Below are 23,587 nucleotides of genomic sequence, written 5' to 3'. Positions count from 1 at the left end.
GGGGGTGAGGGAACCATCCTCAGCCACTGTTCAGAGGGTCAGGCCCTCGTCAACAGGCAGACCTGGCTTGGGGGACATGAGGAGTGTTCAGGGAAACTTGGGAGCTTTGTGAGTGACTGTTTTCAGAAGACTCCATGTGGCCTTTGCATTTCTAGGAGTTGCTGTAATGCCTGCCAGGAGAAGAGCTGAAATGCCACCAGCTGCCCTTGTTCCAGCCCAGCAGAAACTGACAGCACTGAACTTTGGGAAGAAAATCTTATTATCTTGTCTTCTCCATCCTTCGTCGCAGGGCTGGAGCTGATCTGTTTACTGGTCACGCAGGGGCCCCTGTCTAGGACGCTCTCCCTGCTCTTTCCCATTTTTAGTGTTGAGCTCTGACTAGACTTGGATACCTAGAAGTAGCTTAGTTGGCTGAAAGAATGTAGACTTCTGGGCCACATCCTGGCCCCTGTCATAGCCGCACAATGCTGGGGCTGTGGGAGGTGCCAGGCAAATGTCCGCTGGGTGATTATTTCTGAGTGGGTGTGGCCTTGACCTGGGCTTTCCCATGAGCCTGCTGGACCTCTCCTCATCCAGGAGCCCCCTCCCCACAGCACTTCTCTGGCTGTAGGCATGTTGCTCGGCCTTAACCATTTGTCTATTTGCGGTCTCCGCTCCTAGACCATGAAATCTTTGAGCTTCTAACCTGGGTCTTGTTCTGCTCAGCATCTCTGAGCACTGAACCAGCCACAGGGGAAGTGCACGAGAACTGTGGTTGGGTCTAGATTAAAGCCAGGTGAGGGTGGGCCTCAGCATGGGCCCAGGATCTGGCCTGTTCTCCCTGATCATGAGGCTGAGTCCTGGCCAATGCTGCCTCAAGGGCCCAGTGGACGTTGTCCTGTGAATGATGGGGAAAGGAGGCCCTGCTCCCCCTGCCCCCTATAAATGCTCCCTATGAAGACAAAGACACCCCCACCCTGCTCTGCTAGAGATCTGCAGCAAGGCGGGACTGGGAGATCTCTCAGGATAGGGGAGAGATGCATCCTGCTACTGGAACACAGCAGGAGAAGGGGTGTTGGGAGCCTGCCTCGGCTTCTGCCTCTGCTGAGCTGCTCCCCGATGTGGCAGTGGGTTCCTGGGAAAGCACTGGCTCTTTATTCAGTGCTCTGAAGCCTTTCTGAGGAGCCTACTAAGGCCTCCTGGGGATGTACTGGCTCTGTGTCTTCTTCCCTTTGAGTTGAGGTCACTCTGAAAGGGGGTCTAGAGACAGAATGCTGACCCATAGCCACTTGCCTGTCATGGCTGCTCTGAGGCTGGGGCAGGGCAGGGGGGAGGCCTGTGTTCCAGCCATTGTCATCTTCAGCCTCTCAAGCAGCTACTCGCTTCTAACTTTATTTGGAGGTGGTAGGGGAGCATCTCTGCTTTCGAGCAGCGGTGTGATTTCGTTAGTCTGAGTAGCCATTGGGCAGGCCCTTATTGATTAGACTTTTAGGGACAGTGGGAGTTCTATGGCGATAAACTCGAGAGTCAGGCAGGGTGGATGGCTGTTTCCTACATGCTGGCTGCAGGGGAGCTGGCTACCAACATCTGAGAATTGAGCTCAAGCATCAAGCACCCGCCAGTCAACCGATAAGTGTCTCTGAAGCCCCTGCTATGTAATCAGTGCTGGTGGTTAGGTGGGCAGGGGCTTGCCATGATGTTCACTTATCAGGTCCTGAATTTATCATGGGGAGGCAGTGGTTGACCAAGGGCCAGGAAGTAACGGAGGGGAATCGCTGAGGGTGGGAGGGCACACTGAACAATTCACATAGAAGGCTGCCTCCCTCACGTTAGACGTTTTCACGGACCACGAGGCTGAGTGGGGAAACAGAGAGAGAGAGCAGCTCTGGAGGCCATTATCCCTCTTGTGTGGAAAAATGAAAAGGTTTTTCTGAGGCTCTGGTTAAGGTGAAGGGAAGAAAGGGGAGAGGCGATGGAAAAAGCAACTCTTTCCCCTGGTTTGGCAGCAGATTAGATCAGGCGTGGATAGCGAAGGGATAAGAATTAGTCCTGGGGTGGCTTTTTACGAGGGAGAAAGGAAAAGATTTCTTCAAAGGCTAAGCAAAGCTAATATTTACCTAATAAGTTGACAGTTAATTTAGTGGAGAAGGCATAAGCCTCTACTTTTTTTTATATTTTGCACTAAACAAAGATTTCACATAAGTAGAAATGAGAGATTTGCCATTTATTGTTATTTTAATAAAGAATTATCTTTTATAGAAAAAAGAGCGTGGGTAGGTGGATTGTGTGCTGTCTACCTTCGTCTCCAGGTTACTCATGTTGGAAGAAGCCTCTCTTGTGCCTGGGTACCAACGCCCACGCACGGGACCCCTTGATTTGCTAGTGTCAGGCCTGGGTGGCCTTAGTCAGCTTCTCTGGGGCTAGGCTCTCAGCCTCTGAGCAAATAACTCCCGAGGAACATCATACTGGGTTTGGAGACTGATTCCAAGGGATTTCCTCCTGGTACAAAGAGGAGCTAAGAAGTCACACCCATGCTTTAGGGTCAGAGGCTGAAGAGGCTGAAGTTTGAAGCAGCAAGAGGCCCCGTGAGAAGTCTTTCAGCTGGGGGATGCTGAATCGAACAGCTTTGGAGGGGAGCCAAGCTTTGGGGGAACTGTGTTGAAACAGAAGCTTTTCGGGCTTTACCCTTGGTGGGGCATCCTGCCTTTGTGTAACAGATAACCTTGGTCTTGGGCCCAACCCTATTTATGAGGAGAAGAAATCTGAGGGAAGGTTCTCTTCGTTCAGTAAATGGGGAGTGGTTTCAGGGGACTGAGTGGAGGAAAGGCTACCAGCTTGGTTCTTCCCATGGGGATCGGGGCCTGGGTATTCCCCAGGCACAGAGGAGAGCTGTTCCTTTGCACAATTTCCAGAAGCTCCATTTGCCCAGGCAAAAAGAGAACCAAGCAGCTTCCTCTTGGCACCCGATAGCCAGTGGGTAGGTGATGTTCCTTCTAAAGGCTGACTATTTTATTCTTCAAACACATCTCCCCATCCCAATCACAGCACACATCTTTCTTCTGCCTTTGGCAACAAAAAATTACTTTGCTCAAATTTTTAAGTTGAACTCTTACCTGTAGGGTCAAAGATGGGGGTCTCTCCTGGTGTATTTTCCCAGGGTTTCGACTCCTTGTTTGAATTTCTTTCAAACAGATTTCTTGATTTGGGTGCTGTATTCTGTGGCATCTTGTCCTCCCCACTGACTGGAATAGAGAAGACACGTGGGCTGAGTTAGATGAGGCTCAGTTTAAGGGAGAAAGGTGAGTTTGCCCCAGGGAAAGTGGGAGAGACACTTGGGCTTGGGTTAAGGAGGGATAGTGAGGCCCAGGGTAGTCTGGGTTGGGGACAAGTGCCAGGGAAAGGGTGAACTCACTGGTGAGGTAGCAGTCCAGGCTGATGGAGATATTGTCAAAAGCCACGGTGGCTCTGGATCCTTGTCCCCACCAAGCAACAATCTGCAGCCAGAACCTGTACGTGTGTTAAGAGGAGTGTGTGTGAGGTACAACCTGGGTTGGTCATGTCTTAGGATTCAGCACCCAGCAAACGTGTGCTGATACCTGGCTCATGACTGTCGTTTTTATCAGCCTCACCTAATCTCAGAGCAGCTGCAATAGGGGAGCAGTCACCATCTCCTCCCACTTCTCCAGCAGCAAGCACTTCCCTTTCTGAGGGATGGCTCCATATGTTAATCAAATTTGGAGTTTGGGGCTTGGCTCCAGGACTCCCTGAAACTCTGAGAATACCTCTTTCACCTTCTAGGTGGGCAGAGTAGGCTGAAATGGGCCTGATGTTCAGCTAGTGCTCCCCAGTGGAGTTGAAGTCATTATTAAAACATTGAAATGCTTCTGGACCAACTGATAAAAAGCCACTGTCCCCAGAGTGTTCCCTTCTTGTTGCCTCAGGCAGCCTGGCTCCTTGCCTGGTGGCCCTGGTTCTCCTCATTATCCAGCAACCAAAAGGATAACCCTCACATGGCAGGGATCTCAAAGATCTATGTCTTGTCCAGCATCAGTTCTGATTGGGATCGGTCTGTGCAGTGCCTGACTGGTCGTTAAATATTAAATGATTTGAATATGATCCTCAGTGGTATCTGGAACCAACACAGAGTGGGCCATAAGTGTTAACAGTAAAACCCACGGAGACATTGACACTTTCCACCTCTTTCATAGCTTTGGAGGGTCAGGTCCTGGACTGTGGCCAGGGAAGGCTGTAGAGTAGGATAAATAGAAAACATCTTCGGTTCATTTGTTTCCTGAGAAGTCATCCTCCCAGAAGGCTGGATGAATTCCTTACTCCTGGGAGAATTTTTAAAACCTTCCTTTAAAAACCAAACTTTCAGAAAGTCAATCCAGAATGACCTGCAGAAGAGTGTGCAGTCTCTAGTGTGGATGTTAAAACACCCTCAAGAGAGGGAAGCTGTGCCTATCAATTGGTGACTGGATAAACCACATGTGGGATGGCCATATGACGGAATGCTAATCCCCGATAAAAAAGAATGGACCAGGAGGCAGGCCATAAAATGGATGGACCTCCAAAACATTATGCTAAGTTAAAGAAGCCAGACAATAAGTTAAAGACCTCATGATTCCATGTGTATAAATGATTCCATTTATATGAAACGTTTAGAATAGGCAAATCTAGAGTGACAGAAAGCAGATTAGGGGTTGCCTGGGGCTGGGAGTGGGAACAGTATCAACTGTAAAATAGCACAAGAACTCTTTTTGAGGTGATGGAAATATTCTAAAATTGGTTTGTGGTGCTCTTTTCATAGTTCTATAAATTTGGTAGAAGTCATTGACATGTACACCTAAAACAGGTGAATTCTGTGGTATGTAAATTATAGCTTGATAAAACTGTTAGAAAGAAGGAGAGAGAGAGGCAACCTAGACAATAGAGTGTTGGCAGTAAGGGGTAGCAAGAGCAGAAAACAGGAGCGTGGGCAGCAGTAGGAGACTGACGTGCGGAGGAGACAGGGCAGGGAGGGCATAGGAAGCAAAATGTTAAGAAAGGGAGGAAGGGCACATAGGAAAGGAAGATTAAGCAGAAAGAATGTTTGCTCAGAATCTGCAGTGAGGACAGCAAAGCTTTATAGTCAACGAGTGAATTGCCGCAGAGGCTGGAAGTCCCCGTCACGCCCATGAGCACATGACCTCCGATCAACATGTACAAGAGTTAGATGCTGGCTTGGTTACTCCTGGCCAGAGAACAATTACTGCCTCCTGTGGGGGAAAGACTTGAAATCAAAAGCAAACTTTTATCTAAATAGTACATTTGTGACTGATTATTCTTAACTAAACTACTCAGTAAATCCATCACTGCCTTCACCCATCTTGTGCAATCTGGTCATTCACAAATAATCCTTCCTGTTTGAAAGTCATAATTAGAGGGCCCAAATCTGGTTCAATTCTAAAGAGGAAATGTCTGACTCTGTTGTACCATGGCCAACCCCACTGGTGCCCTTCAGGCCTCACTCCCTACGGTGGGGTCTACATGCCCCCCTTAATCAGGATGGACCAGCAAGGAGGGCTGGTGGTTGGTTGGGCATAGAAGGACGAGTGCCCAGTGGAGACTCCCCAAATATTCCTTCAAGACACCTGGGCACGCTGGTTGAGTGTGTATGAGGGACAGGAAACACAAGAACCTACCCGCTTGTCCAGCCAGCTCTCAGCACTTAGGCATACGCCTCTGAGAGGTGTCTTTCATTATGACCTTGATAAGCATAATGACCTTGATTATGACCTATTGAACTGATTTTCATTCCACACACACCTATCAAGTATTGGGCCCTATTTTAGGCCTATGGGGGATTCTAAGAGAAATCAGATGAGAATGCTATATTCAAGTTGCTTACTGTCCAACGGAGAGATGAAGGGTATATACATTAGTACAGAATAAGATAGAAGGAGGTAAAAGCTACAGAAGAGATGCAGATAAAATGCTCTGAGAGCTCAGAGGAAGGAGAAGTTCCACCAGGCTGGGGAGATGGGGAGCACTTCACAGGGGAGGTGGTATTTCAGTTGGTTCTGAAGGAAGGAGAGGAATCAGAGATGTGGGTGTGGCAATGGAGAGTGCTGAGGAGAGGGTGTCTCCGGTAGAGGAACTGGAGTGAGGGGTCTGTCAGAGCAGGAATGGACCCCTCTGGCTCTAGTGTGAGGGCTGTGGAAGGAGGTAAGATGGTGAGAGGCATGTGTTGTCACACACCTGCATTGGGTTTTTCCGTGAGTCTTGGCAAATCACAGCCACAGTTTCTCCAGATCTCCATGGGGACACAGTCCACAGATGGGCTCCTGGCTTGAGCCTGTATAACTTTGGACAAAGTTAGGCCTGGGATTCTCAAGTGGCAAATAGGGGCCTTGATACTGCTGCCTCGTTCTCTTTACAGCCAGGGTTGCCAGGGTTAGGGAGATGCTGTTCCCAGGCAGCAAGAGAACAGGCACTTAGAGCTACTTGGAGATAGTGACTAGAAAGAAATCATGTTCCTGAGTGGAACAGAAGTGGGTAAGGGCCACACAGCCCACCTTTACAGCTCTCTATTCCAGGTCACCATCTCCTAATCTGTCATCCACAGCAGAGGGGCCAGGCCAGGTGCTGATCTTAGTGCTGAACACATGAATGTACCTTCCAGGAGGGCCTGGGGTGCCTGAGCAAGTAAACTACATGTGCATACCTATCGAGTGTGGGGGAGGGGGACAAAAAAAATCCCTGTTTTCTGGTACATGGGCCTTGCAGGGAAGTTGCACGTCTCCCCTCCCCTCTCTGTTCTCCTGCCCCTCTCTCTGCCTTCCTTCTTTATTACTGAAAGATTAGAGCTGCAAAGTTCTCAACCAGCCACGGGGTCTCTTAGCATGGATGGCATGACGCAAGCTGGGGCTGGAATGGTTTCTAAATAGAAGAGTTTCTAAAGTGCTCTGCAAGGCAACGGCAGTGGCAGCTGCTGTTTAAAAGAGTTTGATTGGCACTGGGAATTGCACATATTTTGAGTCAGGAACACTCACAACAATTGGGGAAGACTCAATCAGATGTCGAATCAGATGTAAACATGTAATGCTGCCTCCGTCCACCCAGAAGACCACGCTGCCAACCCTTCTCCAAATGCTCCAGGCTCAAGAGGCTGCAGGGAAGGGACAGGGGGGACAGAGAGGGGTCATGTTGGGGTGCGGGGAGGGCAGGGGTGAAGCAGAGGCAGTCTGGGAATGGGGTCCGGAGATGGTAGGTGTTGAGGCAGGGAGGGGACAGAAGAACCAATCTAGGAGTTTCTTTTCTGTGGGAGCACTGACCAGGAGATCAGGTGGCCATCAGGGCCACCCGGATTCAGGCTTCTCTGCTTTGAATGGTACCCGGTTGTGTGTCTTTACCTGAATCTTAGGTGAAGAAGAGATTTCTCCTGGATCTGCTCACTCCCTCCCTGTTGCAGATGGGCAAGACTTCCTCAAAGCTTTCAGAGTCTTTCTGGTCTAATCAATCTCTCCTATTGAGCCACACTAAGTATAGATACAAAGTCACTCTCCAGAGTCAGTCACAGCCTCAGGTCTTGAGTTCTAGTATGTACCAGACAGACTGCTCTGAGACGGAGAGGAAGTTCTAGCATGTAACTGGTGGAATGCTCCGGGTCTGAGGGAAAGTTCTAGCACGTACCAGGTGGACTGCTCTGGGACTGAGGGAAAGTTCTAGCACGTACCAGGTGGACTGCTCTGGGTCTGAGGGAAAGTTCTAGCACGTACCAGGTGGACTGCTCTGGGTCTGAGGGAAAGTTCTAGCACGTACCAGGTGGATTGCTCTGGGTCTGAGGGAAAGCAAGGCCCATGCCACATTACTGCCGCGACTGTAGGGGCCAGGTGGTTCTAAAAAACATGGAGGTTACTCTACTGCCTCTTATCCCAAAGCCTCAGCTCTCTGTGGGGAAAGGAAGCTGAGCCACCATGGCTAAAAGAGTCTTGCCCTCCCTCTCTGTGGGCAGCCTGGTCAAGGACAAGGGAAGAGCCAGGTCTTTGGGGTTCCTCCAGCTCCCTCACTGATCTGTGCTATTTAAGAACATGGCAGCTGAGCTCCCCTCTTTCTATCCCCTAGCAGTGGAGATTTCACTTCCTGCCCCTCAATAGTTCACACCTGCTCAGCTCTTTTGGTTTCTCCAAAGAAGACACTTTTGATTGCATGGGTTGTTGTTGCTTTTTCTCTTTTTTTCCAGCCGCTGGGGTTTAGAGCTTGTAGCTAAAACAGACTTGGCTAGAGATCTTGGTTGGAGCTTGGCTTTGCATAAAGAATGCACCCCTTGACTCTGTTTTGCTCAGCTTTACAGAGAGGCCTGTTGAAAATTGGCCCTGGGGGGATTCTGGGAGGCGGCCATTGGGGCAGTGGGTCAGGCTTAGAGGGGGCGGCCTTGGAACTGGGTGTCTCCCAGACTCATTGAGCAGATCTCTGCGTAGGATATGCTGATGCTGCTCATGCACAGCTTGGAAAATGCACAATCTCATTCAGGCAACAGACTGTTAATGGACAGTGAATATAATGGCTTATTTGCCACCCTGCCAGCCTTAGGGATTGACAAACCTAATTAAGTTCACTTAATGATTTTAAGTAGCTGACAAAAAGGTATGTGTCTGAATGTGGACTGAGGGAATAGGAACGCTTTGGAGAGAGAGCAAGAAAGAACGGCCAGACTGGGTAAAAGGCATTTAAAGGATGAACAGATTCCTCCATCCACCATTTAGTGGGCTAGGAAGGAGGGAGTGTTCCGCATCCCTTTTCGCAGCTGGGGCTTATCTGGGGTCGGGCTGCTTGGTATAGAACTGGCAGATACTGCCGAGGAAAAATGCTTTCTTCAATTTCTCACTGTGCAGTTGATTTGCTCGGCAAAAATCTTCTAAAATGGACTGTCACAAAGCTTGGGTCGCAGTATGCATTTCTATTAGAATAATGTATGTGATGAAAAAGCCCTGCTGCATCCATCCTATTATCTGCGTAATTGACTTCAGTTACCGATTGAAGAGGAGGGGCCGATGGCCAGCTTTGGGTTCCTGGGACCAGCCCTGGCTGGGATCAACATGGCTAGGGCTGGACATGTGCATCCTGACTCTAGGAGACTTTGGCTCCAGCACAGTAAAATGGGCATGGGCTGGACATTCAAGGCCAGACTCAGCAGTGGGAGCACCCCCTCTCCCTGCTCAGTCTCATCTCAGAAGTAATTCACCATCTCCTGACTTGGTTTCCCCTCTGGGTATAACGACCCCACTGAGCAGTGAGAGGAAGTCATTACAGAGCGATTCCAGGGCTGCCAAGGGCCATAGAGATCTTTTACAGTGAACCTGGCTTCTGTGAGGGAGCTTTTTGGGGTGGAATAGGGGAGAAAAGGACATTTCAGTCAGGCTGAGCAAGCATGGAGAATAACTCAGACTCTTCAACATTCTCAGTCCCAGACTTCCAGGCATCAGCTCACTTTTGGAGGTTGAGATTAAAGGATATGGTTCCCACATTTGCTCTGCATGCCACCAATGGTTCTGACTTTGCCCCACATGCCACCAATCGGAAAGGCCATCACAGGGATGTCCCACCAGCCTGCAGGTGGGGAGAAGCTCTTCTCCAGCAAGTTCCTGTTCTGCTCTTTCATGCTCTCATTCTGCATCACCTACATGGAGCTCTTCCAAGGTCCCAAGCTTTGAGGGGGGAAAGGCCAAGGATGGATCTTGCTTCCTGGAGCCCTGGTCCAGCAGAGGACGTGCCTGTGCACAAAAATACCTGCCCCACAGGCTGGAATGTGTCAAGTGCCCTGAGGGAGGAGAAGTAATCCACTTCCTCTGGTGGGAAGAGGGAGAGGGAGAAGGAGAGAGAGAGAGACAGAGAGAGAGAGATGGAGCAAGAGCCTGTGAGCCCGTGAGTCTTTTCTTTGGGATGGATGTCCCTGTCAGAGTTACTTAGGCTAGATTATCTCTGGGAGGGTCAGCATAAGAAGAGAGCCAAAGAAGGAAGAGCAGGGACCTCTTGGGAGTATCATCTGACTTGCCAGGTGACACAGGGAGACAGCAGCAGATTTCAAGGTGGGACCTCAGTCCTCTAGCATCCCAGGCCACTTCTTTTACCTTCCCTTGCTGAACTATCGAAATTCTTTAATCTCATTTAGTCTCCTATGTACTCCATGCTACTGGTGAAGTAAAATGAGCCCCTTGGAGCATCTAGGGGCCTGGTGGGCTGTCCAGAGTTAGAAACTGCCTGCATCCATTCTTCCCAGAGAGACTGGGATGTCTGCTCCACCTTTCTTGGGACACACAGACATTTCCAACAGTGGCTTCCTCTGCTGCTGTGCCGGCTTATGGCTTGGAGGGCTGAGATGGTGCCAGAGATGGCGGTACTCCCCATGGTGAGAAGACCCAGGAAAAGGGTGGTTGCTGGTTTCCTTCTCCCCTGACAAAAATATCTTTATGAAGGTGAATTAGTAGCCTTCTCTGTTTGGTGGAGGCTGAGTTTCAAAAGGCAGAGTGGAGTGAAGACTGGGCTATATACTTGGTGGGACTCTGGGCAAGTCACTGAAATTTGTTAGGCGCCATGTTGGTTTTTAAAAATCTATGTCACGAGGGTATTTTCACAGTGGAAGTCTTTCTTTAGCATGGGAGATTCTGGTTGATTGTTCTTGTTTTATATTACATTTTTATTAGGAATCTGTGTTTCTTCAGACAGTATTACAAGTTACATATCTCCCCCTCTGCCTTTGAACAAAGATTATTTGAGCACCTACTGTGAGTCAGGCACTGTGTCTACAGCTGGGAGTATAGGGATGCATAAGACATGGACCTTGGCCTTGAGGAACTCATATTATTCACTGACTAGGGGATTTCCAAAGTCCCTTTTACTTATGCCTCCATAGAGCTAGAATCTACACAACTTGGGAAAATATTGAATCTGGGTAGTGAGAGAAGAAGTCAAGAAAGACTTTGAAGAACTGAGTGCCAGGAGAATGGTAGAGCCATGGACAGAAGAATCACTCAGGAGTGAGGTGTTGTGGTGGGGTCATGTTGAAGGTGTGGGCAGGACGCCAATCAGGCAGCTGGAAAAGCAGGTGTGGAACTTGGGTGGAAACAAAGACTATGAGTCATCTGCATGGAGGTGAGGGTAGAGGCCATGAACATCAATGAGGTTCTTGGAGAATAGCAAATATGGAATTAGATTCTGCTGTGCTTCAAACGTCAGAAGCCCAGTTATCCCCTAATTCTAGTCTTCATGCCTGGGGAGAGAAGGAGCTGAGAATGCAGAGCTACATTTTCAGAGGCACTAAGAGTTATGAAAAACATATGCACCTGTTAACTTGTAAACTGAGCTATGGATATTACCAAGAAAATCTGGAGCAGATCTGAACACGCTGTTATTCTAAAGGTGTTCACTTATTGCCTTTTTGAGTGACTACTTCTTGAACCAGGCTCACAGGCCGTATCTGTCTCACTGCTTTGCACTCTTGATTGTGGAAGCTTAGCAATCAAAAGCAACAACTTGTCCCTAACGTCACAGTAAATCAGTGTTAGAAACAGGATTTAAAGCTCAGAATTGCTAATCTACTCCTTGCTCCAATGATCTGGGATATTTTCTGAGAAAGAAACAGGGCCAGATCCTTCCAGAGTTATGAATGTTTGATTTGTATATATCAATGCTTGGTTGCACATTGCATTGCTGAACCACCAGCCATGTCTCTCCCCCTCTTTTCAGAGGGCTGACCTAAAATTAAGGCTGTCCTGGGCCAATAGTGTCATTTGGAAGGCAGCAGCAGAAGGGGCCTCTTCTCCTTCAGTTCCTCTTCCCTCTTTCTGAGCTCCACTTTGAGGCTAAGATCATTTCACATTCGGTTCCTTACAAGAGCCTCTAACAGTCTCCTTGCTCTGGTTTCCTCCAGCCCATCTCTATGCTCAATGGCTCTCTATTCCCCAGAGCTCAGAGTCCAAAATACTTGGCCTAATATCCACATTCACCCCAAGGAGATTGCTCAGGATTCTCTGATACAACCTTGAACCCACATATAACATTCCTGTCTCTAAGCCTCTGTTCATCCTGATGACCCTCTCTGGAATGCCCGTGTCTCGTTCCCATTTTCTTGAGACTTAAATTTTCCTCGAGGTCCATCTTATAATAATCTCATTTTCTCCATGAAGGCTCCCCTGACACATGGAGATCACTGGGCCGTCCGAACACCAGCCATGCTCTGTGGCACCCTGCACAAGGCTCCACGTGTTACTGTTTGCCTCTCAATGCATATGCTTTTTGTCACCCCCCCCCCCCCAAGTATGCAAGCCTGGGACCCAGCAAGAGGCTGGGTCATACAACCCTTTCCATCCTCTGTACTTGACTGGGGCTTAGTATATGTTTGCTGACAATATGACAGCCAATGACACTTCTCCAGTCACTTGATTCCCTGTCTTGCCCATAAGACATGTGCATCTGACATTTTATGCCAGTGACTTCTAAATGTGGTCAAACATAAAAATCATTTAAGAACTTTAAGTTCATTAAGGTTAAGGAACTTTTAAAAAAATATACATTCCCAGGCCCAATATGTGATCTATTGAATTACAAACTCTGTGCATGGGGCCCAGACTCTGCATGAAAAAAAGTTTTCCAGGTGATCATAATGTTCAGCCAAGTTTGTAAACCATTATCTTATGCTGTCTACTAGTTTTAAGCCTTTTCAAAATACTTTTTCCTGTTAATTTACATTTTTGGTTTTAGAAAATTTAGTGAGAGAAATTGTGGGGTGATTTCTGTCAAAAGGTGAGGTTTTGCTACCTCCTAAAGTTTGGGGAATGAAACATTCATACCTTAGAATAGATCCTGGAATTGATTTCAGCCTTGAATTATGAAGGTTCTTGGAGAAGACTGATCAATGCTCAGAGTAGCTAAATAAGGAATCAGTATTCTCAAGTGACACTCTGATATATGCCCAGAGATGGAGGTTGTATTCCTTGGCTTATTCCATGACATAGCATATTTTTTTTTTCATCAAACTCATTTCCCCTTCTTCTGGGCACACAGCTAGACGACATTCACCAATATCCCTTGCAGTTAAGTATGGCCATGTGAGTTCTAGCCAATGGAAAGTGAGCTGAAGTGATAATTCATAAAAATTTTCCTATGTGAGAGTCCCTATGCTCTTTCTCCACTGGCTGTCTGAATGCAAAGGATTATAAAATTGAAGAAAAGAGTAGAGCCACAGGGAGAAGGAGTCTGGATCCCTGAATGACCAGATGGAAGGCCACCCACCAACTAGCACGTTCACTTTGGATTTCACATGAGCAAGAAATACATTTCTTTTTGTACAGCCCTGAGAATTGGAGGTTTAATGTTACTTTGGGTAGTGTTACCCCAACTAATTTATCACATAGCACAAGCCTAGTTACTCAGGTTGTTCAACACACCTGATGTGGTTGGGTTGATAACTAACCCACTCCTGGGGATGGAGTGATGCGTAAAGCTAGCCCTTGGCTGGCTGTAGCCAATGTGAGGTACCCTTCTCTCACATTACAGCCTTCCCCACTGCACACTCAGCACCACTCTAGGATTAAGGACACGCCTGAGTGAGGCAGAATGGACTTAAGGAGTATGGTCTAGTGCTCTGGGATGCTAGATTCCTGCCTCCCTCTGGGAAAGTAAGGAGAGCAAAGCCAAGTTTCTTGCAAAGGGCTTTGAGCTTGATGGGTTTAGTTAGTGCAATTCACTCTGCTTGGCATAAAATTGCCCTGGAGCCCATCATTTTCTCTCAGTTCAAAGAACTGATTCAGCCTAATGTTAATAAGCACGTCGAGGCCCAGCCCCAGCAGCATCAGGAAGCGACAGAGCTGGGTAGCGGGAAGAGCACCTTCTGTTTTCTTCACCTGCTGTGAGGAGGGCCCTGGAAGGGCTACCTTTTACCTGCGTTAATGGGCTCAGGGCAGTCAGACTCACCTCAGGAGGGGTAGGGACCACCCTGGAAAGTAGAGCCTTGAGATTTTCCCCTGCCCTCTGCTTCCACTTCCGACTTTGGAACCTGTGGGGATGCTCCAGAGTGAGTCCCTGCTGCGTGTTTGTTGATAGTGAGCGAATGAACAAACGCAGACCCATCCAGAGCAACAGTCATTGCCCTCTGCTTCTGTTGGCATGGGCATATTTGGTGAGGGAGAACCCCAAGCTGACTACTCGAGAGGTGCCTGTTTGGACGTGAGGAGCCCCAGCAGCTGTGGCTTTACTGGGCCTCATGCTGTTCTTCCTCTCTGTGCCTCCCTCTAACCCCCAGCCCTTACTGCCCTGTGATGCAACAGTCTTGTTTTGCTGCCAGCCTCCCCTAATAGATGACGTTTCTAGGGGGCTGGGGCTGTATTGCTTTTCAAGTAAGCCCATCACCTGGCACTGAGTAGGACAGTCAGTGTTGGCTGGATAAATGAACACATAATAGCTGGATGACTTTGGAGGTTAGTATCATTTCACACTTGAGCATCTTCACAGAGTGCTCTCTGGTGAAGTAGAAGGAGATGAAGCAGGAGCTCTAAGGAGGAGCCTCTACGTTTAACTACCTGTAGGACCTTGATTTAACCCCTTTCTGCCTGTCTTCTCAATTGGGGATGACACCTGCCCTAGCTACCCAGAGGTGTGGCACGGAGTGGGCACCTCACATTGTGAAGGAGTCAAGCACCGGGAAAGGGAGGTTCATGGCTGCTGAGGGTGGGGAGAACCCGGGGACAGAGTGTGGGGAGGTTCAGGAGCTGCTGTAACAGTCAGAGCACCCTGTCCAGCAGAGGAGCAGCAGGCGCTTGATTGCAGGGGCTTGTAGGGTGTGACATACACTCCTCCCAGGCATCCCTCCTCCCTGGGTAAGGACAGGTGGAGACAAAGCAGTTACAAATGGAAACTTCTGGAGAAGGGGAGGCAGGCAGAAGGCAAAGAATGCATGAGGGGCCTGACCCCCTGCCGACTTCTTCTAGGGACAGGAGGAGCTACTGTATGGCCTGGATTTTCTGTGTCAGTCCTTAGGGAAGTGAACTTCACTCTCGACTAAAGCATGATTTGTTAAATGTGTAACTAGATGTGTTTTATTTTTGTGCTTTTTTTAGACATAGAACATTAATATATTTTCAAATAAAAGATGCCTATCAGAACCTATTCTCTAGTTTTGGAGTAGAGATAGTCAAAGGTATGCTAGAGTGGTGACCTGCAAAGGCATGTGGAGGGGACCATTGTGCCCTGTGAGGAAAAGGGGAGACTCTCCCTGTGCCAGTGATGCTGCCTGGCTGCAGGTGAGAGAGAAGGGGGGTAGGGTGGGGCTGGGTGGGGAGTGGTCTTTAGCAGAAGCTGGTGGTGGCGAATTAAGATGATGGATTCCAGGGGGTGGATGAAGCAAAGAAAAAAACAGTAAAGTAACTCAAAATGATTAAGAGTTGTGGCCTAAAAAACATCCAAACCCAAAATATTTTGTTAATAACAATGGCTACCATTTATCAAGTTGTCTACTGCATGCCAAGCACTGTGCATTCATTTCCTCAGGCATGTACATGGGAAGCAGACTAGCCTGAGGGTTAAGGGAAAATTATTTCACCTCTTTAGACCTCAGATTACTCTCATTAAAAAGGGGATTAATTATAGTACCTACCCCAAGGGAGCTGTTTTAAGGATGAAATGAGATAATGCATGTTAAGTACTTGTTGTAGTGACTGGCATGCAGTTAAGTACTCAACAAATGCTCTAATCATCATCATTCACAACTCTTCCCATGGCTCTATGAGGAGTTGGGATTCAACTTACAAAAATCTGAATGGAACACAACTTTTTCATGCATGTGTCTAGGCCTGGAAACTAAGGTTCATTGAAAATTTCTGGATTTCCACTCACTGGAATTTACTACTTTTCTACTCAGGTAAGAATAAGTAATGAAAATGTTTCTCTAATGCCTTTCTCATCACAGAAAGAAGCTACACAAAGGAAGGGTATTGTTATTGATAGGAACCCATATAAAATGCAGATTCTGAGGATGAGAAACAAGAATGGCATAGAAGAAAAATCTTGGGTCTGTGGAGCTTCTGGTCTAAGTACATGAAGACATAACTCTGAGTTTAACCAATCCCACTTGAAAGATGCATTTGTGAAACACACTACTTGTCGTTTAGGACAAAGCATGCAAAGGAAACAGGGAATCTAAATATCTCTAGAGGGAATATTTTTTTCTTGTTAGACTATGTATATAGTGCACAGCTAAAAGCCTTTATAATGATAATGCTGGGGAATGGAGCCTACACACATGCGATAAGTTATGTACTTTCTATTTGGCTGTACGATTGCAGTGATTTGTGGGACACAATTTGACCCATGATGTTTCCAAATCCATCTCATAATGAGTTGAACTTAGCACTCGTGTCTACTCTGTAAGCATGTCAAAGCTTTGGATGGTCTGGGAACACTGTGCTTAATTTAGCAGGATATGTGATTATAAAAAGGAAGACTCGGGGTATGTGCCTGCAAAAGACCAACATTCAGAATAATCGGAGAGAACTTACCTTTCATCCATTTTGAGAAAGATAGAATTAATTCTGACAGAAAAAGTACCAATTGAATGGAGGGGGAGGAGCGGATGAAGTGGGGCGAGAATGAAGAAAGCTAGTTATATGAGGTGGATGTAAACTAATGAGATGACTTTTAAGCACACGTCAAGCCAATGTTTGAAGTGGTGCTGTCCTTCAAAATTACTTTGAGAGCACATGTCTGTATTCCAGGGATGTTGCCACTGCTCAAAACATCTTGGGTACTGCTCCTGGAGATGTTTCCTGTTACCCTTTATAGTGTGGCTGTACAGTTAATATCATTTCATAATGATGACAGACTATGGCATTATTTCTATCACTTTTCCTGTTTGTAAATGCGCAGAAGAAATATCATTCCATGGATCAATGTCTCCCTGTCATCAGCCTTTATATACCTGTGGTATATTCTCTGAGCCTTCGCAGAAGGACTACTGTGTGGTGGGAGCAATCTGAATATAGCTCTTTGCTCTCAAGTGTCCAGCTCTTCATCTTCCTACTCACAAGGACCAAGGCACACAATTAAGATCAGAGTCTTTCTTATAAAGTGATTCTGACAGGACAGTGACCAGAGACAAAGAAAGCACAGGTGCCAGGCAAATCTCTAAAGGGAATTCCTTGTCACAAGAGTGACAAATGCTGTTTGGGTTCATCTTATGGGACACAGGTGTTGCTTTGATGTACAGAACACTTCACAGTAGTATTTATCATAATGTGATTTTATCTGTTTTGTTAGACACAGGTTGAACAGAGGAGAAATGTTAGATAGATTCCAACAAGTGAAACTTTCAATTACTTCAGCTGGAATTTGGAAATATATGCAATTTCCATCAGTTCATCATTCTGTCAACACATATTTATCGGACATACTATGTGTTAGGCATAGTACGAAATGTTCAGGTAATAGTGATATATGAAGATCTGATCCCTGCCTTGTTGGTGTGTATATCCAGATATTTAAAAAACAGGTAGTAAAGAGTGGCAAGTTATTACAGGGATGTTTCAAGAGCCATGAGACTGTGTTGTGGGAATATATAGTCTGGGGGTCTGGAGAGGTTTCTTCAAAAAGTGAAAGAAGAGTGGTAGAGATGCAAAGTACAAGGAGAACATTTCAGGTGGAGACAATGGCAGGTGCAAAAGCCTGGAAGTAAGGATTTAGCATGGTACAGCTGAGTTGAAGGAAGGTCAGTGAGGTTACTGGGTAGAATAATAGAGGAATAATGATATGAAAAGGGGCTGGTGAAGTTAGGGTTGGACAGACCACACTTGGCCTAAATAAAGGTCTTATTAAAGGAGTTTGAAAGGCACCCTAAAACCCCACAGGAAGCCATGAAAGTATTTTTAAAATGGGAAAATGATTATATTTACATTTCAAGAATTTTATTCTAGCTGCCTTGTGTAGACTGGACTGGGCGGGGACAAAAAATGGAGGCAAAGAGACAAGTTGGGAGATCCCTGCCATATGCAGGCAAGAGTAAATGACTTAGGCTAGTTTCATGTAATGCCCAGGGGCTATGACCAGTGTCTAGAGCCTGGGAGAACCTTAGGGCCAACATGTAAGCCCTAATGAAGTTGCTTTTAAAAACTTGGTAATGTGTGGAGGTTGCAGAGGTGATTTGGAACATCACAGGGAATAAAGTTCCTGCCTCTTCCAGGTCCATGGTTGGGGAGCTGTCCAGGAAGCGGGTGCTGAAGTGCTGAAGCCAGGACCTGCCTAAGGAAGCTTCATGGGATGTGGGCAGGTGGTGCAAGGTGCTAAAGCCTACCTCAGGGTCAGGAGGAAGGGAGTTGGTCTTTCTTTGTCTTTTATCCATTTCCTTTTTCTCTTTCCCTTATTTATTTCCTTCCTCTACCTTCTCTCTTCTCCCATTTTCATTTTCTGGCAATCTGGGCAGCTATAGCTCACTCTCCCTGGAAGAAAGAGGGAAGAGTGTGCCTCTTGCTCCTCCTCCATCAGTGACTTAACTTTATAAGGAGTCTACAGAGTATTGATGATAGCAAATTCATAAGAATCCTCACTCCATCTTAGGGTTGGATGACTGGTTGTTATTGTTAAATTGGCCATCCCAGCCTCTTCTGAGGCATTAGGTGGGAAGATATTGATATTACATATTATAGATATTATTAGCAGTTATTACTCACTAAGCATTTACTGCGGGCCAGGCAGTTCACCAAACACTTTACTTCTCCAAGCTGCTAAGAGGTAGACTTTATTATGTTTGTTTTATAAATATGGCTTGACTTAGAAGATCAGTGGTTGTGATTTGTGCTATTTATTCAATAAATTATCTAAGGCTATATAACTGAGACATGAGGATGGAGAATGTGGGAAATAAGATTTATTAATATCTGCTATAAATAGATGCTTCTTATAGTCATTTTATTTAGTCTCATAACAATCCTGTGAAATCATACTGTTAGACTCATTTTACAGATGCAGATGCTGAGGCTCAGAGAGGTTCAGCAATTGGCTGAGGTCACACAATTAGTAAGTGGCTGAGCCAGTTTTTAAACTTGATACTCTATGATTCTAAAGTCTATGCTCTGTTGTCCACAGTGCTACTTTAGTTTTATGGGCCAGTTACATCTACAGTCTAGTTGGATTTTAGCAAGGGAAAACTGCTGTGCCTCATTCTCCTGCAGTTCCATTTACCTCTGGGTCTCGAGGCCTCCTATATTGTCTCGATTCTGAGGGGCATCTTCCCACGTCAGAGCATAGCAGTGGTGTGCGGGCTTCCAGTGAATGGGTGCATCTGTGTGTTCTGTAATTGCACACTTATTAGGTCATAAGGTATCATCAGACCAAACTGGCCTTTGTCTGAATCCCCATTGGACAGTTTGGTCTCAGTATCAATATTGGATATATCAGTCTGGTAAACAGCCTTTAACAGGAAGGAGGGAGGCTGAGAACAAAGTCTCCTTCCAAATGAAACTCTAGCATATGGGAGTGAACAGAGTCAACACCTTAGTTGCTTTAAATCCCCTGGAGTGGCTACAAAAGAGAGAGGATTTGCTGGAGTGAGGAGAAAAAATCCCTTTGATTCATCCACATTAATTTAGCATCTCCCAGGAGGGAGGGCTCTGGCATCACCTTCTGTTCTCCATCCCCCGCACACAGCCTCCACAATCCCAAAGGACAAAGACTAGTCTATGGTGGGGAGCGCCCACACTGCCCCTTCCTTCACTTTAATTAAATCCATTTGTCCTGGGGGCAGCACTGAGGCTCAGCATGTCCCAGGGCTTTGATCTTTAACCCACACACATCTGAAGGAGTGGGAAGCCAGTGCCCAGAGTGAGGACAATGGTTTCTTCCTATGACAGCACAGCTTGAGTTATGAGCTCTTGAAAACAGCAGACTCTCTGAAGTTTAGGTGAAGAATCTTAGACCTAGCTTTATATTACAAAGCTGTGTGCCAACTGAAATACCCTCCACCTTGACTTAAGCCCTTTGCCCTCACTTTTTGAACGTGGATCCACCAGGATGGCAATTTGAATTTGTTTTAGCAGTTTAATGCAGAGGCTTCTCTGGATTATGGGGTTTGACATTTAGCCCCTTCCAGATCCATTTATTTATCCCCTTTATAGAAATGACCCTCCTCCCACCTCCAGCCCTTTTGGTCTGGAACAGATCATCACCAACCATCTAGGGTTCAGCATGACACAGCAGAGTGTCACATGAGCTGCTGTGCTGGGCCAACTTTACTCAAGCACTGCTTGCTCAAGGCTGACTGCAGGTGGCAGACTGGTGCCATCCTGGGAGACAAGTGGCAGCTGAACTCAGCGGTTACTGCTTCATATCAGAGCCACATGGGGTTAATGATCTTCTAATCCAACCCTCTCAGTGTAAAGATGAGGAAACTGATGCCCAGAGAAGTTCAAGGTCACAAAGGTCATTAGTGATAGAACCCAAATAGGAAGCAGGGCCTCTGGTAGAAGTACTCCTCTGTTTACTGAAGAATTTGTCATCCACCTCATCCACCTGCCTCAGAGACCTGACTCCACAGAGCACTGGACTTGGACTGGCCTGAGCGCCAGTCCTCACTCTGATAGCAACTTGCTGGTGCTTCATCTCTTTGGTTCTCAGCAGATAAGGACATTGTAAAAGGGCAGAAATGGTGAACATGATAAGGCGTGTCCTACCTACGTTGCCGGTTCTGTTGTGGTTAATAAGGAATAAATAAGATGTCAAATGGGAAAGCAAGGTAAAAGTCCATTAATTAAGAGAAAATGCTATAAACATAGGAAGGCTGATTATTATTTGGGAGTAATATGAGTTGTTCAATTTTGTTTTTTCCTACAGACACTGGAGGCAGCCAATCAGGCCAGGCCAGAGATGCAAGAAATGAATGCTCATTAGCATAGAAATCCCTTGGAGAAACTCAGTGATCCCTGTAAGTCTGCAGAAAGTGTGTGTGTGTGTGTGTGTGTGTGGTGTGTGTGTGTGGTGTAGGTGGGTGCTTGCTCACGCATGCACGTGTGTGTACACATTTGTATGTTTGCACATCTGGATGTGTGTCTTGGGTAGAGGGGACACGGGGAGGGAAGCCATGGACCCCTTCTGCATTTTGGCTGATAGAGGAAAAGGGAGTGATGGGGATGGGTAGAGGCCCACCTGTCGGCCACATCCAGGAGAGGTAGCACTGTCCACTGCCACAGGCTCAAGCCTTCATTGGCAGCCACATGCCAGACCATCCTGCTTTGCTCCTTCCCAGTTTTGTTTTCCACCAGCACCAAGGAGACGTTTCCCTGCAAGACTCCATGGATGAGCCAGGACATTCGGAGCTGCAAGGGAGAGAAGAGCGTGAAGGACAAGGTGTTAATGTTGAAAGGAAATCTTCGGTGTCCTTCCTGGAATTCTCAGCTGAAGCCTACAGGATTTTGCTGGAGACTCAGCTGAGGTTTGCTCAGTGAGGAGAGCTGGACACCCACTGCCTGATCTCGCTCACTGTCTCCCAAAATGGCTTTCATTAAGGTTCAAAGAGCTGTGAGGGGCAACTGATGGCCAGTTTCGGAACTTCATTCAGATTGATATCATCATCCTAAATTTCACAAGATTCTGCCTCTGAGGTGAGATCAAGATCAAGATCTCAAGATACCCTGAGGGTTGTTAAATGAACTTCCTAAAGAGGACCCAAAGATTCTTTTCTGTGGCTCCAATTCACTTTGTGACTCAATTTCTTTCAGTGATTTAAGTGTCATAGATTTTTATTCCTTCCCCAAAGACTCTAATAATTTCATTTGAATGGTACCATGTTATATGTTAGTTAACTGGAGACCTATGACTTGATACCTATAGCCACTGGTAAGCAAAGGTGAGACAAAAATCTACATATCAAGATCTTTTAACAAGGTTATCTTTCAGAATGAAGATGCCCACTTTGCCAAAAGGAAGCCACAACCATATATTTCCATTGTGTCTTTTTGGTTTTTAAGATTGGCACCTGCACTAACATCTGTTGCCTATCTTCTTCTTTTTTCTCCTTCTTCTTCTTCTCCCCAAAGCCCCCCAGTACATAGTTGTATATTCTAGTTGCAGGTCCTTCTGGCTCTGCTATATGGGACTCCACCTCAGCGTAGCTTGATGAGCAGTGCTGGGTCTGCGCCTAGGATCCCAACCAGCGAAACCCTGGGCCGCTGAAGCAGAGCACATGAACTTAACCACTTGGCCATGGGGCTGGCCCTGTCATCATGTCTTTATTAAAGGCTTCTTTGTCACTGTTCCCTGGACATATGAAAGGCAATCATAGCTAATATTTCTAAGAAAGTTGAGTATGATTATGCTCAGAGGTAGTATACACTATAAACAGGGCCTCTGGTCTTTGTGTTGAAAATAATAGAGGTTGTATGTTTGATAGAAACAATCAATAAACAACATTTAAAACTTAGGACAACTACAGCATATCATTGCTCCAAATATTCCTGTTCAGATCCTGTAGTAAAAAACAGCTATTGAAGAAAGGAAGGTAAAATATGTCCTGTGGTAAGCTGGAGTTTTTATTAGCTATGGTGTCCCTTTTTCTTTGATTCTCATTGTTTGAAGACATGCTTCTCTGTAAATCCCTGCTTCTTTGTCTTCTACTTCCTGAGCTCATGGTTGCCTCACAATTTGATCAGAGAGGTTATGTACCGTGAGGTGCTGAAGCCAACGGCTTCCCACTCTGTTGCATATAACCCCTTCACTACAAGGCCACACCTACGTTGGGGTGCCCAGGTGCTGTTCTACTTCTGAGAGCCTGAGTCAGGTAAGCCTGGTCTATAACCATAAACCTCTTCACTTACACCTTTCCCATTTCCCCAAATCCGCTGTAGCGATTACTTGTCTCCATTGAGAACTCCTAGGATAATTTAACAAAGCTGTTGACTTTTTTCTGGTCCCATTTGGCTTTCTTGTGCTGTCTGGATGCCATGACTGGAAATTTTAATCCTACTCTTGCTAACTCAACCCTCTCAGGCCTCAGCCCAGGTGCTACAGCGCCCAGCTTGGGATAATGCTCACCACATGCTTTCTCTTCTTTTGCTCTTTGGACACAGAATGTTGTTGATTTGGATTCCGTGAAACATTCCGTGAAATGTTGAACCTCAGTGCCCTGGACAGTTGGTGGTACTTATTTATCCACTGTTGATTTCCACAGTTGATTTCTGAACACACATAGCACAATAGGTGTTTCAAACTCTTCCTCAAACACTGATGCTGTCACCTCCTGGTCCCCAAATCCTGATCCATTATTTTGATTCCTACTTTACTGACAAAGATTTACTCTATCAGGTGCAATCTCCTTCAGCCTCTTTTCTTTTTTTCTTTTCTTTTGCAGCATAAGTGTCTATTTACCCAGCTTCTCTCTTCATTTCCTGTCTTAGAGGAAGACGTATCCTTCATCTTCTTCTGTGTTAACTTCTTCTCATTTCACCTCCCCTTAGTCCTTGCTCTCAGTAATTGTCCCTCCTTTCTCCAGCACCTTCAGAGTCTCTCTACCTTCTGGCTCTTCTGTCTAAAAATAAGATCAGGTTTCACCTATCCTGGAAAAATATCCTTTATTTGATCCTGTCAGCTCCTC

The 23,587-nt window shown here is 46.5% G+C and overlaps 1 protein-coding gene across 1 annotated transcript in view; it reads right to left on the bottom strand.

The window, feature by feature from the left end:
- The window catches only part of ALK (ALK receptor tyrosine kinase), a 662,750-nt gene that overhangs the window by 74,598 nt on the left and 564,565 nt on the right, over positions 1-23,587 (bottom strand). Inside the window, exons 9-11 of the mRNA XM_070512354.1 lie at positions 21,145-21,314; positions 3,392-3,486; positions 3,093-3,221 (exon numbers count right to left, since the gene is read on the bottom strand). Of these exons, the coding sequence (XP_070368455.1) occupies positions 3,093-3,221; positions 3,392-3,486; positions 21,145-21,314 (394 nt within the window). The remainder of the gene's footprint in view (positions 1-3,092; positions 3,222-3,391; positions 3,487-21,144; positions 21,315-23,587) is intronic.

This window comes from Equus asinus, chromosome 6, assembly GCF_041296235.1.
Source record: "Equus asinus isolate D_3611 breed Donkey chromosome 6, EquAss-T2T_v2, whole genome shotgun sequence".
NCBI classification, from domain to species: Eukaryota; Metazoa; Chordata; class Mammalia; order Perissodactyla; family Equidae; genus Equus; species Equus asinus.
Note: the sequence above shows the minus strand (reverse complement) of the source record. Positions and strands in the feature narration are given on the sequence as shown.